General features: G+C 48.1%; 1 protein-coding gene across 1 annotated transcript in view; it reads left to right on the top strand.

Annotated features, from left to right (window-relative positions):
* Positions 1-19,625, top strand: part of C6 (complement C6) — a 61,882-nt gene that overhangs the window by 17,573 nt on the left and 24,684 nt on the right. Inside the window, exons 6-7 of the mRNA XM_063454003.1 lie at positions 3,848-3,995; positions 13,987-14,187. Of these exons, the coding sequence (XP_063310073.1) occupies positions 3,848-3,995; positions 13,987-14,187 (349 nt within the window). The remainder of the gene's footprint in view (positions 1-3,847; positions 3,996-13,986; positions 14,188-19,625) is intronic.

Below are 19,625 nucleotides of genomic sequence, written 5' to 3'. Positions count from 1 at the left end.
CTTGGAAGGGGGTCTTTCTAACAGAGGCCATCTCAGTGTCCCTGCTGGAAACAGTCGCCTCCAGGCCCCAGTAGAGACTACAATTGAGGGCTAATGGGCCATGGAGGGGGGGGGGCATTCTAGCAGAGGCTATCTCAGTGTCCTTTAGAGAGTGTGTTAGAAAGAATTTCCTCCAGGTCCCATTAGAGACTACAATGGAGTCTAATGGGGCCTGGAGGGGGGTCTCTCCAACACTCTGGTTCCTATTCACAATATAGCATTGGATTGCTGGCTACTGGGGCACTTGTAGATTATTTAAAGAAATAATCCATGCACAATAACCACTACTGCTCTGTGTAGTCGTTATGGTGCCAGGAGGGCCGGGCCGGGCCCCCCTTTCAGAGTAAGTAGTCAAACCGTTTAAGAACAGTTTGACAACTTACCTGGGGTCTGCTGGGATATGAGGCTGTAGTAGGGTATAGGAGCAGTGGTGCAATGTGTAAGGGGTGCAGTGTGTGTGAAAGGTTCAGTGTGTGTGAGGGGGTGTAGTGTGTGAATGTGTAGGCTGTGTGGGGCAATGTGTGTATGAGGGGGCTGTGTATGTGTGTGGCAATGTTAGTATGGGGGCTGTGTGTGTATGGGTGGGCAGTGTATGTGTGTGTGTGTGAGGCAATGTGTGTAAATGTGTATGGTGTGTGTGGGTGTATGGGGGCAGTGTGTGAATGTGTATGGTGTGTGGGGGCAGTGTGTTTATGGGGCTAGAGTTCACTCTCACCACTGCGACCACCAGAAATCCCTGGTGGTCACAGTGTTGAGAGTGAACTCTAGCCCGTAGCTCCAGGGCTAGAGTTTACTCTCGCAAGAGCCGTAACGTTGCCGTGGTAACCGCGGCAACGATCTGTGCTCGCGCAAGAAGGACCCAGAGGAGCTGAAGGCTGAGCTCCCGGGTCCTCTCTTCCTCCCTCCCCTGCCCGCACGGTGCCTGCGGACAGGGGAGGGGGCAATTGCCCTCCTCTTACTCCCCCCTCCCCCTCTTCATACCCCCTTCTTACTCTCCCCCTCCCTCTCTCTTCTTACCCCCCTCCCTCTCTCTTCTTACCCCCTCCCTCTCTCTTCTTACCCCCCTCCCTTTCTCTTCTTACCCCCCTCCCTTTCTCTTCTTACCCCCCTCCCTTTCTCTTCTTACCCCCTCCCTCTTTCTTCTTACCCCCTCCCTCTTTTTTCTTACCCCCCTCCCTCTTTCTTCTTACCCCCTCCCTCTTTCTTCTTACCCCCCTCCCTCTTTCTTCTTACCCCCCTCCCTCTTTCTTCTTACCCCCTCCCTTTTTCTTCTTACCCCTCCTCTTTCTTCTTACCCCCTCCCTCTTTCTTCTTACCCCCTCCCTCTTTCTTCTTACCCCCTCCCTCTTTCTTCTTACCCCTCCCTCTTTCTTCTTACCCCATGCCTCTTTGCTCTTACCCCCCCATGCCTCTTTGCTCTTACCCCCCATGCCTCTTTGTTCTTACCCCATCCCTCTTTGTTCTTACCCCCATCCCTCTTTGTTCTTACCCCCATCCCTCCCTCCCTCCCTCTCTTTGTTCTTACCCCCTCCCTCTTTGTTCTTACCCCCCCTCCCTCTTTGTTCTTACCACCCCCCCTCTTTGCTCTTACCCCCCTCCCTCCCTCTTTGTTCTTACCACCCCCCCTCTTTGTTCTTACCACCCCCCTCCCTCCCTGTTCTTACCACTACCCCCTCCCTCCCTCTTTGTTCTTACCACTCCCCCCTCCCTCCCTCTTTGCTCTTACCCCCCCTTTGCTCTTACCCCCCCTTTGCTCTTACCCCCCTTAGCTCTTACCCCCTCCCCTTTTGCTCTTACCCCCCTCCCCCCCTTTGCTGTTACCCCCCCTTTGCTCTTACCCCCCTCCCTCTTTCTTCTTACCCCCCTCCCTCTTTCTTCTTACTCCCCTCCCTCTTTCTTCTTACCCCCTCCCTCTTTCTTCTTACCCCTCTCCCTTTTTCTTCTTACCCCTCCTCTTTCTTCTTACCCCCCCTCTTTCTCCTTACCCCCTCCCTCTTTCTTCTTACCCCCTCCCTCTTTCTTCTTACCCCCCTCCCTTTTTCTTCTTACCCCCCCTCCCTTTCTCTTCTTACCCCTCCTCTTTCTTCTTACCCCCTCCTTCTTCTTACCCCCCAGCCCTTTGTTCTTACCCCCTCCCTCTTTGTTCTTACCCCCCTCCCCTCTTTGTTCTTACCCCCATGCCTCTTTGTTCTTACCCCCCCATGCCTCTTTGTTCTTACCCCATCCCTCTTTGTTCTTACCCCCATCCCTCTTTGTTCTTACCCCCCTCCCTCCCTCTCTTTGTTCTTACCCCCCTCCCTCTTTGTTCTTACCACCCCCCTCCCTCCCTCTTTGTTCTTACCACCCCCCCCCCCTCTTTGCTCTTACCCCCCTCCCTCCCTCTTTGTTCTTACCACCCCCCCCTTTGTTCTTACCACCCCCCTCTGTTCTTACCACCCCCCTCCCTCCCTCCCTGTTCTTACCACTACCCCCTCCCTCCCTCTTTGTTCTTACCACTCCCCCCCTCCCTCCTTGTTCTTACCCCCCCTTTGCTCTTACCCCCCTTTGCTCTTACCCCCCTTAGCTCTTACCCCCTCCCCTTTTGCTCTTACCCCCCTCCCCCCCGCCCTTTGTTCTTACCCCCCCCCTTTGCTCTTACCCCCTCCCCCCCCTTTGCTCTTACCCCCCTCCCCTGTAGCGTGGCCGAGCTGCACTCCGGTCCGGGCTGCCCGGCCGGAGTGATAGGAAGGTGCACACTGAGTGTGCACCTTCCTGTCATTCCGGCCGGGTACAGGAAACAGAAACTCCTGTTCCGCGCGGAACAGGAGTTTCTGTTTCCTGTACCCGGCCGGACTGACAGGAAGGTGCACACTCAGTGTGCACCTTCCTATCACTCCGGCCGGGCACCGCGGACCGGAGTGCAGCTCGGTCACGCTACAGGGGAGGTGAGAAGCTGCAGCTGCCTGAGGCTCTTAAGAGAGCGCTCAGGCGGCTGCAGCATTTAAAGGGGCGGCCGGGCCCCCCTCCCGGCCGGGCCCTCGGACCATGTCCGAAGTGCCCGAACGGTCAGTCCGCCCCTGTATAGATATGATCTAAGTATATTTTTTTTTTTTACACTTATTTAACTTATTTTAATTTGATTTTCAGCCAGCAGGGGGACTAACTGTCATTACAGTTAGTCCCCCTGCTGGCATTGCACCAGCCAGCTATCCCAGCCATGTGATTGTGAGGTCCTCGCAAGGACCTCACTCTCACATGGCCCGAGGGGGCTGAAGAGGGCAGATGTTAATGTTAATGTTGATGTTAATGTTTAATGTTGTAATTAAACAGTAATAATAGGATATCCAGGTCGGCCATTAAAGAGGGGTCCAGTTTTAAATAAAAATAACTTTGTTTAAAAAATATCAAGATAACATTAAATTGACAAGTTTTATCATGCAAATTGTGATGTGTAAAGATTTTATGATATTAAAGGGACACTATCATCACCAGAACAACTACAGCTTAATGTAGTTGTTCTGGTGAGTATAATAGCTCCCTTGAGGCATTTTCATGTAAACGCTGCCTTATCAGAGAAAATGCAGTGTTTACATTGCCCCTAGGGACACCTCCAAGTGGCCACTCCTTAGATGGCCACAGGAGGGACTTCCTGGCTCAGTGCTGCACAGTAAGCAGCCCTGCCGTTCAGTGTCCCCACGTTCTGCATGTTTGTGTTCCTGACCCTATAGTGATCCTTTAACTTGCAAACATGGTCCCATATAATTCCTAATCTTTAAGATAATACAAGATTCATTATCACTTGGAATAATAAACTTTTTCTTTTTTTAAGATATAATTACCTATCAGGTGAAAGCCGAGGAGAGATCTTTGATAACACCTTTTATGGTGGAAAGCTTGTCACAGTTTCAGGAAATGAGACCGGACCAAACAGGAAACTTTATCGTCTCCCTGCCAACCTTGAAAGCATCAAATTTCAGGTAAAAATTATATAAACAACTTCTAAATTACAAATTCCAGCTGAGAATAAGGAAAATATATTCATATTCAGAGTAATTTTATATTCCTGAGTGTTACCCTTGGCGGCACAAACAAATGGATTAGCCTCATCCCAAAAGTAAATATTATACTAATCAAGGAGCAGTGGCGGCTCTAGACTTTGTGAGGCCTTAGGCGAAACTCAAACTTGAGGCCCCCACTAACACCTAAAGTTAAAAATAGGGGTTGCATTGTGTGTATAAGGAGCTGTTGTTGTATTTAAGGACGAGCTTGCAGCGCTGGATACAGAGAGCTAGTCTCTGTATTCATCGTTCAGAGGCTTGCAGTGTAGCGGCTCCCTGTGCCGCCGCATTATGATCTCTCTGACTGTAGTTATGGCATAATATGCAAACTAACTTAATTTGCAATAAACAAATTTAATTAGCAATTATGCCGATCGTTTATACATGACTGAGGGGTATGGCTACATAGCCTTGCAGTCGTGTATACATAAGTGCCGGAATATGTATATATGAGTGTATCTGGCATTGTCTACCTATGTGTGACAGGGTTTGGGGTGAGTGTTGCACAGTTGGAGTACAGGATTGTAAGGGTTTATGTAATAGGGTGAGTGTGGCAGGGTGAAGGGGGTGAGTGGGACAGACTGATAGAGGATGAGTGACAGGGTCGGGGGGTGAGTGTGACAGTGCAAGAGAAGGTGAGTCTGACAGGGTTGATGGGGGGGGTTAATGCAATAGGGTAGGTGTGGCAAAGCAAGGAGTATTGTATGGTTGCAGTGGGTGAGAGTGACAGGATTAGGAGGGGTTATGTAAGTTTGGCTGGGTGTAAGGGGCGGCAGTGTGTGGGGTCTGAACTGTTTGGGAATGGTGATAGTGTATGTGAAGGGGATGTCAGTGTGTGTGGTAATGATAGGGTCCGGTTGGGGAATGACAAGGTGTGCGGTGGAAAGTTGTGACAGTGCGTGTGTGTGGGAAGGCTGTGATTGGGTGGGTGTGGGGTGACAGGGTAGAGGAGCTGTGAGAGGGTAGGAGACTTTGACAGGACAAGGGGTAGTGGGGGGGCTGGAGCAGGGGGTGGTGGGGCAGGTGGTGGTAGGGGGGCTGTGACAAGGTAGTAAGGTGGTAGGAGGACAGTAGGAGGGCAGAGGGTGGCTGGGGCAGAGGGTTCCCCTGGGGCAGGGGGGTTATGACAAAGCACGGGGTGGTAGGACGGCAGTGACAGGGTATGGGGTGGTAGGGTGGCTGTGACAGGGGGTTGCAGGAGGGCAGTGACAGGGTACGGGGTGGTAGGGAGCAGAAGGTGGTAGGGTGGCTGTGACAGGGCAGGGGATGGTAGGGGGCATAGGATGGTAGGAGGGCAGAGGGTGGTAGGAGTACAGTGACAGGGTAGTGGGGTGGTAGGAGGGCAGAGGGTGGCTGGGGCAGAGGGTGGTAGGAGGACAGTGACAGGGTAGTGGGGAGGTAGGAGGGCAGAGGGAGGCTTGGGCAGGGGGTGGTAGGAGGGCAGTGACAGGGTACAGGGTGGTAGGGAGCAGAAGGTGGTAGGGTGGCTGTGACAGGGCAGGGGATGGTAGGGGGCATAGGATGGTAGGAGGGCAGGGGTGGTAGGAGTACAGTGACAGGGTAGTGGGGTGGTAGGGGGGCAGAGGGTGGCTGGGGCAGATGGTGGTAGGAGGACAGTGACAGGGTAGTGGGGAGGTAGGAGGGCAGAGGGTGGCTTGGGCAGGGGGTGGTAGGAGGGCAGTGACAGGGTACGGGGTGGTAGGGAGCAGAAGGTGGTAGGGTGGCTGTGACAGGGCAGGGGATGGTAGGGGGCATAGGATGGTAGGAGGGCAGAGGGTGGTAGGAGTACAGTGACAGGGTAGTGGGGTGGTAGGGGGGCAGAGGGTGGCTGGGGCAGAGGGTGGTAGGAGGACAGTGACAGTGACAGGGTAGTGGGGAGGTAGGAGGGCAGAGGGTGGCTTGGGCAGGGGGTGGTAGGAGGGCAGTGACAGGGTACAGGTAGTAGGGAGCAGAGGTTGGTATGGTGGCTGTGACAGGGCAGGGGATGGTAGGGGGCATAGGATAGTAGGACGGCAGAGGGTGGTAGGGTGGCTGGGGCAGGGGGTGGTAAGAGGGCAGAGGGTGGCTGGGCCAGGGGTTGGTAGGAGGACAGAGGGTGGCTGGGATGGTAGGGGGGGCTATGACAGGGCAGGGGGTGCTAGGAGGACAGTGACAGGGTAGTAGGAGGGCAGAGGGTGGCTGGGGCAGTGGTGGTAGGGTGGCTGGGGCAGTGGTGGTGGGGTGGCTGGGGCAGTGGTGGTGGGGTGGCTGGGGCAGTGGTGGTGGGGTGGCTGGGGCAGTGGTGGTGGGGTGGCTGGGGCAGTGGGTGGCTGGGGTGGCTGGGGCAGTGGGTGGCTGGGGCAGAGGGTGGCTGGGGCAGAGGGTGGCTGGGGCAGAGGGCAGAGGGTGGCTGGGGCGGTAGGTGGGACTATGACAGGGCAGGGGGTGGTAGGAGGACAGTGACAGGGTAGTGGTGGGGTGGCTGGGGCAATGGTGGTAGGGTGGCTGGGGCAGAGGGTGGTGGGGTGGCTGGGGCAGAGGGTGGTGGGGTGGCTGGGGCAGAGGGTGGCTGGGACAGTGGTGGTGGGGTGGCTGGGGCAGTGGTGATGGGTTGGCTGGGTCATTGGTGGTGGGGTGGCTGGGGCAGAGGGTGGCTGGGGCAGTGGTGGTGGGGTGGCTGGGGCAGTGGGTGGCTGGGGCAGTGGTGGTGGGGTGGCAGTGGTGGTGGGCTTGCTGGGGCAGAGGGTGGCTGGGGCAATGGTGGTGGGGTGGCTGGGGCAGTGGTGGTGGGGTGGCTGGGGCAATGGTGGTGTGGGGGCTGGGACAGAGGGTGGTAGGAGGGCAGGGTGGGGAGCGGAGGCATACCTTAGGATCCCTGGTGGTCCAGTGGGTGGCCAGGCTGTTTCCCTGGTGGTCCGGTGGGCTCCCTTTACGGTCTGCAGCTCCGCCGGGTGCAGAGCTGCAGACCACGTGGTAAGTTTAGTCTCGCGATCTCAGCCAGTCAGAGCGTTGCCGTGGTAACCCGCGGCAACGCTCTGATTGGCTGAGATCGCGAGAGCCACTCAGTCTGCAGCTCTGCGCTCGGCGGAGCTGCAGACAGGCTGGCTCTCTCCCGGGCAGGCATAGGAGGGGCCTCGCACCCGGCGGCATTAAGGGCAAGCCGCCGGGCCCCCTCCTGTGTCGGGTCCTCGGTCTCTGACCGAGGACCCGACCTGTCACACTGCCCTAAGGCGATTTAGGCGGCCGCGAGGCCCCCATAAGCGCGAGGCCTTAGGCGGCCGCCTAAATCGCCTAATTAGAGAGCCGCCTCTGTCAAGGAGGGGAACTATATGTTGCCAGGGATAAAAGCCAGAAAGAGAACATTAAAATAAGTGAAATAATTTCCTTATTTCTGGCTAGCCATGTCAGCACAAATAAATGCTACAAGTAACACGGGGAGGAAGAACCAAAAGGGAAGACACAACCACCTGGAGATGTCTCCAGATATGGACATGCAATTAAAGTGTTTATAGAGTATCTGAAGACATCTGAAGATACCAATTGAGTTACAGAATCATAAGAGTAATTTTACAAGGGAAAAATATGAAAGATCAGAAGGCAGAAACCAAAAACATGTGCATGCCACAGCTGCCACAACATATTCACAACATCTACCCAGAAACGGATGGTCTGGCAGATACTGGATAGCATTATCCATGATTACAAACATCACATCAGGGCAATAGGAAATTAAGAAACAGAACTTGCATAAGGAAATAGATGTTCAGAGCAAAGGCTGAAAAAGTCAAAGCTTGAGGAGTAACAATAAAGAAGGCAAAATAAAAAAAAAAACTGTCTTCTCTAAGCAAGTGACAATGGATGTGGAAAACATGACTGAGATAAAAAAAAAAGATTAAAAAGCACATAAAAAAAATACATACTTAGGGAGACACTGATCGTTGAATAAATCACTCTAGCATGTGGAATCAAGGACATCTTTAGGATCACTTTAATGCATGCATATTATTATTATTTTATTGTTTATATAGCGACAACAAATTCCGTAGCGCTGTACAATGGGTGGACTAACAGACACATAATTGAGATCAGACCACTGGACGTACAGGAACAGAGGGGGTTGAGGGCCCTGCTTGATGAGCTTACATGCTAGAGGGAGTGGGGTATAGTGACACAAAGGGTTAAAGTAGGGGAATTAAATAGTTTGTTAGAGAAGGGTTTATTGAGTGCTTGGTAGGTCATTTTTGACAGTTGCAGGAAAGGAGTCGTGGGGTGGGGGATGAGAAACCAGCTGACAGTTTAATTGATACGCTTTAATGAAGAAGTGAGTTTTCAAAGATTTTTTGAAGGAGTGGAGGCTGGGTGAAAGTCGGATTGAGGAGGGAAGGGAGTTCCACAGAATAGGTGCAGCCCTGGAGAAGTCTTGAAGGCGAGCATCAGAGGTGGGGATCCGGGCAGAGGATAGGCGTAGGTCTTGGGCTGAGCGCAGGGGTCTCGAGGGGACATACTTGTGTATGAGGGAGGATAGGTATGTTGGAGCAGCATTATGTAGGGATTTGTAAGCAAGCGCCAGAATTTTGAATTGGGCCCTATATCTAACTGGAAGCCAATGCAGGGACTGACAGAGCGTGGAGGCGTGGGAGGTGCGACCGGACAGGAAAATAAGCCTTGCAGCCGCATTCATTATAGATTGCAGCGGTGCAAGCTGGGAACATGTAAGACCGGTGAGAAGGGGATTGCAATAGAGAACAACAGCATGAACCAGTATCTTAGCCGCATCCGGCGTTTGATATGGGCAGATGCGCGCTTTGTTCTTGAGTTGGAAGCGACAGGATTTGACTATCGATTGGACATGGGGAGTAAAAGAGAGGTCAGAATCAAAAAGAACCCCTAGGCAGCGAGCCTGCGAGGTAGAGATGATAGTAGCGCCGTTGACTTGGATGGAGACAGACACAGGAGTAGCAGCACTTGAGGGAGGAACTAGAAGTTCTGTTTTGGACAGGTTGAGTTTAAGGAAGTGAGCAGCCATCCAGTTGGAAATAGCAGAGAGGCCGTCAGAAACACGAGTCAAGATGGGCGGGGAGAGATCAGGGGAGGACAGGTAGATTTGCGTGTCATCTGCATATAAATGATGTTGGAAGCCAAAGGAGCTGATGAGTTTACCAAGGGAGGCAGTATAGATAGAGAACAGTAGGGGGCCGAGGACAGAACCTTGGGGGACGCCGACAGAGAGTGGTTGGGGAGAAGAGGCAGTGCCAGAGAAAGAAACACTGAAAGAGCGCTGGGAGAGGTAGGAGGAGCACCAGGAGAGAGCAGTATCCCATAGGCCAAAGTTACGAAGAATGTGAAGAAGCTGTTGATGATCAACAGTGTCAAAGGCGGCAGAAAGATCAAGGAGGATTAGGATAGAGTATTGGCCGTGAGATTTAGCAGCAATTAAATCGTTGGATACTTTGGTCACAGCAGTTTCGACAGAGTGACCAGCGCGGAATCCAGACTGAAGGGGGTCAAGCAGAGAGTTGGATTCGAGAAAGTCTGTCAATCTGGCGTACACAACTCTCTTGAGGATCTTGGAGGCAAATGGCAGTAGCGAGATAGGGCGGTAGTTGGATGGGGAGTTGGGATCAAGGCTGGGCTTTTTCAGAATCAGGATTACGGTTGCATGTTTGAAGGGTTAGGGAAATGTGCCAGAGGAAAGGGAGAGATTGAAAATGTTAGCGAGAGGAAGAGCAAGAGAGGGAGACAGTGCGGATGAGATGCAAGTGAATAGGATCAAGGGAGCTGGTGGTGGGGCGGGAGGACAGGAGCAGAGCAGAAACCTCTAGTGCTGTAGCAGGTGCAAATGAGCATAGGATGGCAGGGGGAGTGGGGTTGGGTGATGTATTGATAGGGGTAGGAGAGAGATTAGAGATCTCTTTCCTGATTGTAGAGATCTTCTTAGTGAAATGAGATGCAAAGTTTGTGGTGGACAAGGTGGTGGAAGGAGGGGGAGTCACAGGGCGAAGAAGAGCATCAAAAGTGTGAAACAGGTGTTTGGGTTGATGGGACAGTGTGCTTATGAGGGTGTTGAAGTAGTTTACTTTTGCAGAGGAAAGAGCCATGCTGTAGGAGCACAGCATAAATTTATAGTGGACAAAGTCAGATGCAAAGTGAGACTTTCTCCAGCAGCGTTTAGCAGTTCTGGAACATTTTTGGAGGTAACGGGTCAGCTTGGTGTGTCAAGGTTGTAGTTGGAGGCACTTGCTGCGTTTAACTGTAGGAGGTGCCATGATGTCAAGTTGAGAGGAGAGAGTGGAGTTGTAGAGTGAGGTTGCAGAGTTAGGGCAGTTGAGATTTGAGATGGGTAAAAGGAGTGTTTGGAGTTTGGTGGAGAAGTGCTGGAGATCGAGGGAGTTGAGGTTTCTGCGAGGTTGGAGAGTTGATGGTGGTGACATTTTGGTATAGGGTATGCAGATGTTAAATGTTAGCATATGGTGGTCAGACAAAGGAAATGGAACAGTGGAGAGATCAGAGGTGGCACAGAGATTGGTGAAGATGAGGTCAAGAGTGTTTCCTGCAGTGTGAGTTGCTGAGGAAGAAATCTGTGTGAGTCCAAAGGAGGAGGTAACAGAGAGCAGATGAGAGGCATCAGGGCAGTTGAGCTTGTTGATGGGGATATTAAAGTCCCCAAGTATGAGAGAGGGAGTGCTAGAGGAAAGAAAGTGGGGTAACCAGGAGGAAAAGTGTTCAATAAATAGTTTAGGGTGACCGGGGGGGGGGGGGGATGCGATAGATGATGGCAATTCTTAAAGGAGTGGGCTTAAAAAGGCTTACAGTGTGAACTTCAAAGGAAGTAAAGGATAGAGCAGGGGCAGGGAGGATAGGTTGAGGGGAGAGAAGGATGCCTACACCACCTCCTTTACAGTCGAGTCTAGGAGTATGGGAGAACTGTAGACCACCGAAACATAAAGAAGCAGGAGTAGCGGTATCGGATGGGGAAAGCCAGGTCTCAGTGAGTGCCAGTATTGTGAGTGAGTTCCAATTGTGGTAGACTAAATAAAGTGCTGGTACTGGATCGGAGGTTATAGGAGGTGGGAACAACCCAAAGGTACGGTGGGAGATTCCCAGAAAAGCTCTTAAACACAAGGCTGGAAAGATGAAGGGTGCGTTTGGATTCCAGCGACAGACAGTTTAGTTCTTTTAGCATGTCACAATGGTGGGTTCTGTAATTACATTGTAGCACAAATCAGCAGAACGAGTTATACAATGTATTGAGTTTATTAATGTGGGGTTGCGGTGCAGATGCATGTACTACATCCCCATAATCAATGATTGGCATCAGCATTAACTGTACAATCTTTTCCTTTACTGCAGGGCTTAGGCAGGATTTGTTTCTGTACAAGGCACCTAGTTTTGGATAAAGTTTAGATGCAAGTTTTTCTATGTGGAGGCCAAAAGATAGATTGGGGTCTAACAACATACCCAAGTATTTGAAAGAGTGGACTGCGGTCAGTGTGCTTTTTTAATTTGTTTTGATGGATAGGTGGGAATTGTGTAATTTGTGTAATTTAGGTACTGTTCCAAAAATAATTGTGACAGTTTTGTCAGTGTTTAGGAAGAGTTTGTTTTTTGCAATCCACTTTTCTACCTGTGAAAACTGGTCTTGGAGCACAGCCTCAAGCTGCGGTAGATTGGATTTGCTTGCATAGATTACTGTGTCGTCTGCGTACATGTGTACATTTGAGGAATTGCAAACATTAGGCAGATCATATTTAGCCTTGTACTGCAGAGAGCCCCAGATGGAATTTTTCCCGGCAAGTAAGTGGATTAATCTCATAAGAGCAGACATTAGGCTGTGAGAGTAGGACCTGCCAAAGATGGGGTACACTGACGTTGTGGTAGGCTTATGCAATGTATGATCATATAATGTAACTAAACCCCCATTATTTTTGTCTAGATTAGGTGTTTTTGAAAAAAACTAATAAAATCTGTCAACATTGAATTTGCTGTTTAGTGGATAAGTGAGTGCGCTGGATCTTGTGTATTGTATAAATTGGCCACTTTGCCCACTTTGCTTCCAATTTTAACAAGTGAGTTTTAATTGTAAATTTCTTTAGTAAGCAACTTTTTTTTATATAAGAAATACATTTAACTTTTACCTTTATGTACTTATACCCCACTCCCCTTAGAATGTAAGCTTGTTTCAGCTGGGTCCTAGAATGTAAGCTTGTTTCAGCTGGGTCCTAGAATGTAAGCTTGTTTCAGCTGGGTCCTCCCCACCTCTGTTCTGCTTGTTAGTCCAACTATCCTACAGCGCTGTTAAATATGTTGGCACATTATATATTTGTCATGTACTTACCTGCTCCTGGCACCCGCGCTACTCTGCTCGTCGGGCCGTGCGAGCCGAATGCTTCATGCACTTACAATGCTCCTCTCCTTTGGTCATGTGGAACATACAGTCCACGCGGCAACGCAACCTGAGCCGAGAATAACATATACTTACCATTCTGTCCAATGTACGCTCCCTCTCCTGGTTCGTGTGGGATGAAATCCGAACATGCTGTTTCTTTCCTATATAATGGTAGATGCTGCTATGACGTGTCTTTTATGTATTTAAATTGCGTGACGTCATGCCCGCCTTTAAAGTGACCACAACATCTAGGCGACCCCATATTCTATTTATTTGGAGTCGCACTGATGACGTGGACCAATCAGAACAGGTGTTAGCAGCCTATATAAAGTTAATTTGGCCCTTGTTCATGGTTTCTGCCTTGATGCACGTTAGTTCTTATAGTAAGTATTTTGATAATGAAGCTTGTATTTGACTTTGTGTATTTCTGGTATGCTGACCCAGCTTGTTATTCCGTTTATCTGTTTTTCTATTATCCAGACCATGGCTATTTCTGACTTTGTCTTTTTCTTTCTTACTTTACATTCGACTAATCTAAGGCTTGGTAATACGTCTATTTAGTACCTCTGTTCGTGGGATTCAAGTTTGGTGTAAGTTTAGGTACGACCCCATGATAAGATAATAATAATGATAATAATGATAGCTAGGAATGTCAAGCTGTAGCCAATATCAGCTCCTGCATGTAGACATTGACACGTAACCTCTGCCGAACAGTAACACACAAGAGACAGTCTTCTAGAACGCAGTTATAAAATATCTACAATAACAATATGGAGGTGCAAAAGCTGTAGATACACCAAGCTTAAAAACACTCTGGTATATCTCAGAGGACTATATTTTCCTCATCCATAGTTAGTCTTGAGACTCTTCTGAAATGTGTGCAGTAGTGAACTCCTTAGGACAACAATGGTATATGAACATGCGTCGCCTTTACTTGAATTTTGTGGAACAAATGCAAAAACATTTACTACAAACAGTGACGGTTTCCAAAAGCTACTATATAAGTCCACATATATTTTCATCACAGTATAAATGGTAATAATAAAAATAATCATAGGAGTGGCCTTAGAGCCATTTAAGCAATAATTGAGTGCGTTGTTCCTTTTTTTGTAATTTGAGTGCCTGATTTCCTCCTGGAAACTGAATTCCCTGACAGTGGCATAAGGCCCTCATGCTGACATCATTTTTACACTCTGATGGTATTTTGGGAATGTACATTTTGGGAATGTACATTATATCAGATTCCCAATTGCAGCCTCCTAAATGTTGTTGTTCATCTGAATCTTAGCCATACATAGAATCTTAGCAATACATAGAATCTTAGCAATACATAGAATCTTAGCAATACATAGAATCTTAGCCATACATAGAATCTTAGCCATACATAGAATCTTAGCCATACATAGAATCTTAGCCATACATAGAATCTTAGCCATACATTGTACATATCGTGTTATAACTCAACAACCTCCAGGGGGCAGCAGTTAACATCACTGCATTATATTTTAATAGTTGGTTAATTGTGTTTTTTGTTTTTTGTTTCAGGTGGAAAATGAAGAGGATGATGTAGTAGCCAAATATTACAACAGTTTGAAAGATTTCAATAGCGAACAAAACAGTGCTAGTTCTTATTCACATTCTGGAAGCCGTGGTGTTGGCATTCCCCTCCTTTTTCATAAGAAAAGTAATGTAAAGGTTACCTCCTCTTCATCATTTCGAGCAGCCATACAAGCAGCTGGCAGCAAGGTAGGAAGTACCAAAGAGTGTGGAAGATGTTCTATCAAAAATGTAATACTTATTCATGCTGGTTAAACTGCAGAATATGGGCACAGCCAGGGCCGTCTTTAAAATTGATTTGGCCCTGGGCAAGAATTTGATGGGGCCCCCTGACCCCCACTCCCTGAGATGCAATCACGCTCTCCACTTGCCAACGCAGTAGCAGAACCATTTTCCCATGCTTGCAGAATCGTATTTAGCACTGAGTTGTGGTTGTGTGTTTGAATGGAAGCATGTTGGTGTATGGAGTATGTTTGTGTAAATGTAGGGGTATGTTTGTATGTGGTGTTGGTGTTTGAATGCAAGCATGCATCTATGTGTAGTTTTTTTTGCTTGTTTTTTTAAATGCTGGGGTGTGTTTATATATATTTTGGGTGTTCATGAATTGTTGACGTTTCAATGCAGGATTGTGTTTGTATGTAGTGTTGAGGGTTGAATGCAGGGGTGCACTTGTGTCTAGTGTTGGCGATTTGAATGATGAGATGTATGCACATGTACACAGAGATTGACACACACACACACACACACAGAAACACATGCAGATACACAGACATAAACACTGACACTCACACTAACACACATGCAGATACAGACTGACACAGATACACACACTAACACATACAGACACACAAACACACAACCTGACACACATACATAGACATATATACAAACACTGACACATATGGATACTCAGACACACTGATGCATATACTGACACACATGCATACACAGATAAAAACACTGACTATATACAGATGCACACACAGATATACACACGCAGGTACACACACTGACAACATACAAATACATACAATGATAACGTACAGATACACACACTGACACACATACAGACATGCCGATACACAACCTGACACACATGCAGATACACACAGACCACATAGAGAAACATAGATATACTAAATACAGATACACCGATATACATACTGCCAACAGAGATACACATTGACAGACATACTGATACACACACAGACACCCTGACAGACATACTCACACACAAACACAGACATACTGACACACATGCACAGTTTACATTTTTACACACTGACAGACATCCTGACACACACAGAGACATACTGACACACACAAAGACCCTGACAGACATACTGACACACGCACAGACATACTGACACACACACAGACACCCTGACAGACATACTGACACACACAGACATACTAAGACACACATACTGACACACACAGACACCCTGGCAGACATACTCACACACATACTAAGACACACACAGATATACTGACACACACAGACAGACATACTAAGACACACACACACAGAAATGGTGACACACACACACAGAGACACCCTGACAGACATACTCACACACATACACACATACTAAGACACACAGACATACTGACAAACACAGACACCCTGACACACTGACAGACATACTGACACACTGACAGACATACTGACACACACAAAAATGGTAACACACACAGACACCCTGACAGACATACTCACACACATAGTAAGACACACACACACATGCAACGTTTACATTTATAAAGCCACCCTCCAGCCTACCTTATGGATTCCCTGGGGTCCAGTGGCAGGCTGAGGTTGTTGGGAGTGTGAGGCTCCTGCACTCCAGCTCCCTCCTGACGGCCTCCTCCTCCTCCATCCCGCGCGGCTTCATTCTATCTGGGAGGAAGTGACTCACAGCAGTCACTTCCTCCCAGCCTGCTGCGGTAAAACAAGGGGGCCCGGTCGCGCTGTTAAAGGGCCACAGCGTACGACCAGGCCCTCTTAGTGTGTGGGCTCCCGGTGCAGCCGCAGCACCGGCGGGCCCAGGGGAAAATCAAAGCATTTTTTGGGCGGACAGCGGTGCCCACGGGGTAGCTGCTTTGGGCCCCCCAGGAGTGAGTGGGCCCGGGGCAGTTGCCCCATTTGCCCCGCTTTAAAGACGGCCGTCGGCACAGCTTAGAAATATGGCCAGTAGCAAGTGGAATTTCACTGATTCCAATTGAGGTTAAACTACAATGTATAGCATCCAAAGTGGTGGTCATTCCCCACCGTTATTACCTCTGCCATGTTCTTCGATACAGCCATGCATTCCATGTGCTCTCAGGTACTGCATATATGGTGCTGCCCAGTCATCTGGATCTATTGTGATCTCATGCAAGATTAATTGACAAGCCCCCAGTCATTATTACCATCATATAGTATAGATGTGCACGGAAATCATTTTTTTTTTTAAAACAATTTGATATTCAGAAATTCAGTATATGTTCGGTTAAACAAACATTTGTTAAAATTATAATTATTTATTTAGCGAATGTTGGCCGACCGTTAACCTCTATGACCTGCCTGGAGCACTAGCAGCCAGTGCGCAAATAGTTTTAAAAAAAGCCTATGAGGATCAATATGACTCCCCTTATTAGTATAAGGAAGGTAGTAGATCTCCATATACTCCACCTGTTGGCAACAGGTAGAGGCATGTTTATTAAACTTTAAAAACTACTGCCTGGGTATTTGTAAAATAATGGGGTGGAGCTGTTCCCACCCATTCATGCCCCCATCCATTGGCATTGGGTTGATGGACTTTAAATAATGGAGGTGTTCAGATCACTGTCTTCCCCCTTCCTCCATCCATGGCCAGTGGATGGGGAATATTAATAATAATAAATAAAAAAAAACATCCTAATCCTAATGTGGTAAGCAGGTACTTATTATTAAAGCAGCTCTATCACCTTCTGTGGTCTTTGCTTATTTGTGACTAGTCTGCTTCAAGGAGGTGCAGGAAAGGTAATTTTTATCTACCTGAACCTGTCTCTCATGGCCACTGACATCTTCTTCTATGATCTTCTTTTCAAATTTTTGATCCTGGTGCTTCATCTGGTAGGAGCCAACGTCAGTGCTGCGCTCTCTCACATGTGCAAGAGTACAAATTTGATGTATGGAGGGTCCTGTGAAACCATGGGTTCCTCCACAGACAGAGCCTTTTCCCATCAGTTGTCACTAGTGGCACCTGAGGGCATGACAAAGCTTGACAGCAGGTAGCTCCGCCTTTGTCAAGCTTTCTCAAGTAAGTGTAGGAAAAATACATAAGACAAAGTAGTCCCTATTTTGTCTTATATCTTTTGACTTTGTTGAAATTTGGAATCCCACAGTCTTTATGAGTGGGGGGTTGTGACAAAATCCTTTAAATAGGAGGTCCTTGTTTCCTCACCGGCGGGTGGGGGCTTAAATACTGATAATGAGGCAGGGAACTAATGCCCCCCCCCCCCCCCAGCCCTCACTTATAAAGAGTGGGTTGGGGTTCTAAATAAGTATTGAAAGGGAGGTAGACATGCCATTGTCCAACGCCCCAGCCTATTAATCTATTAATAGTGAGGGGGGTCAATAATAGTAATATCTGCTAACAGATCCAGACTGGCCCTAGGGCAAATGCCTGGTGGGCCACAATCAGGGCCGGACTGGGAATTAAAAGCAGCCCTGGAAAAAAATATTTACCAGCCCCATAATGCGTCGCGCCAGCATAGTGTGCAGATACAGAGTTAGAAAAGAGAACTTAAAATTAAAAACTATTACTCCAACGTAAAGTCACTCATAGGCTTCAAAATAAACAAAAGTGCTGATTTATTTTAAGCAGACGTGCATGTAATCAATGTTTCAGTCCAACTACCTTGACATATTAAGGAAAGCTTGGTAGGGGGACTGAAATACTGAATGTATGTACGGCACAACTGTAAAAAATTGACGTTATCTTATTTATATTGAAGTCCTGTGGGTGCGCGCTTCACTTTAAATATGTTATTGTGCTGGAGTATGCACCTAGCAACAAGACTGGGCCAATATCTGCTCATTACATATGGTACATATCAATGACATTCTCTGTGTATTATGCATATATAAATGTACATTAATATATGCGTAAATATAAAAGGCATAATTTTATGTGTGTATGTATATATATATATATATATATATGTATATATGTGTGTATGTATATGTATATATGTGTGTATGTATATATATGTGTGTATATGTATATATGTATGTGTATATATGTGTATGTATATATATATGTATGTGTGTGTATATGTATATATGTATGTGTATGTATGTATGTATGTATGTATATGTATGTGTATATATATATATATATATATATATATATATATATATACATACACATATATATATATATATATATATATATATATATATATATATATATGTGTATGTATATAACTAATACACACATTAATATACATACCATATACCATTGGAGGATCCAGAGCCTGATCCCGGGAGGGGCACTTGTAGATTATTTAAAGAAAAAAATCCATGCACAATAACCAGTACTGCTCTGTGTAGTGGTTATGGTGCAAGGAGTGCCAGGACCCCCCTTCACAGATTAAGAAGTCAAACCGTTTAAAACCCCTTAAGGACACATGACATGTGTGACATGTCATGATTCCATTTTATTCCAGAAGTTTGGTCCTTAAGGGGTTAAGAACAGTTTGACAACTTACCTGGGGTCTGCTGGGATATGGGGCTGTAGTAGGGTATAGGAGCAGTGGTGCAATGTGTGAGGGGTGCAGTGTGTGTGTGAAAGGTTCAGTGTATGTGTGTGTGGGGGGGGGGTGTAGTGTGTGAATGCGTAGGGTGTGTGGGGAAATGTGTGTATGCGGGGGCTGTGAATGTGTGTGTGGGGGGCTGTGAATGTGTGTGGGGGGCAATGCGTGCATGTGTAGGGTGTGTGTGTGGGGGTAGTGTGTCTATGGGGCTAGAGTTCACTCTCAACACTGCAACCACCAGGGGAGAGCCTCGTGGGGGGGGGGGGAGAGGATTCTCCCCTCTCCTTCCCAGTCTCTCTCTTCCCCCTCTGCCTTTCTCCCCCTCCCCTTGTGTGTGTCTCTCCTTTCTCCCTCTGTTTCTCTCTTCCCCCTCCCCTTGTGTGTCTCTCTCCTTTCTCCCTGTCTCTCTCTTCCCCTCTGTCTCTGTCTCCCCCCCTTTCCCTGTGTCGCTCTCTCCCCCACATCTCTCTTCCCCTCTGTCTCTTTCTCCTCCCTTTCCCTGTGTCTCTCTCCCCCACATCTCTCTTCCCCTCTGTCTCTTTCCCCCCCTTTCCCTCTCTCTCCCCCACATATCTCTTCCCCTCTGTCTCTCTCCCCCCTTTCCATGTGTCTCTCTCTGTCTTCCCCACACATCTCTTCCCATCTGTCTCTCTCCCCCACATATCTCTTCCCCTCTGTCTCTCTCCCCCCTTTCCATGTGTCTCTCTCTCTCTCCCCCACATATCTCTTCCCCTGTCTCTCTATTCTCCCCCCTCTGCCTCTTTATCCCTCCTTTCCCTGTGGCACTCTCCCTCCCCCTCTGTCTCTATATTCTCCCCCCTCTGTCTCTCTATTCTCCCTCCTTT

Source organism: Pelobates fuscus, chromosome 5 (assembly GCF_036172605.1).
Source record: "Pelobates fuscus isolate aPelFus1 chromosome 5, aPelFus1.pri, whole genome shotgun sequence".
NCBI lineage: Eukaryota > Metazoa > Chordata > Amphibia > Anura > Pelobatidae > Pelobates > Pelobates fuscus.
The sequence above is the reverse complement of the archived record's forward strand: the minus strand, read 5'-3'. Positions and strand labels throughout refer to the sequence as shown.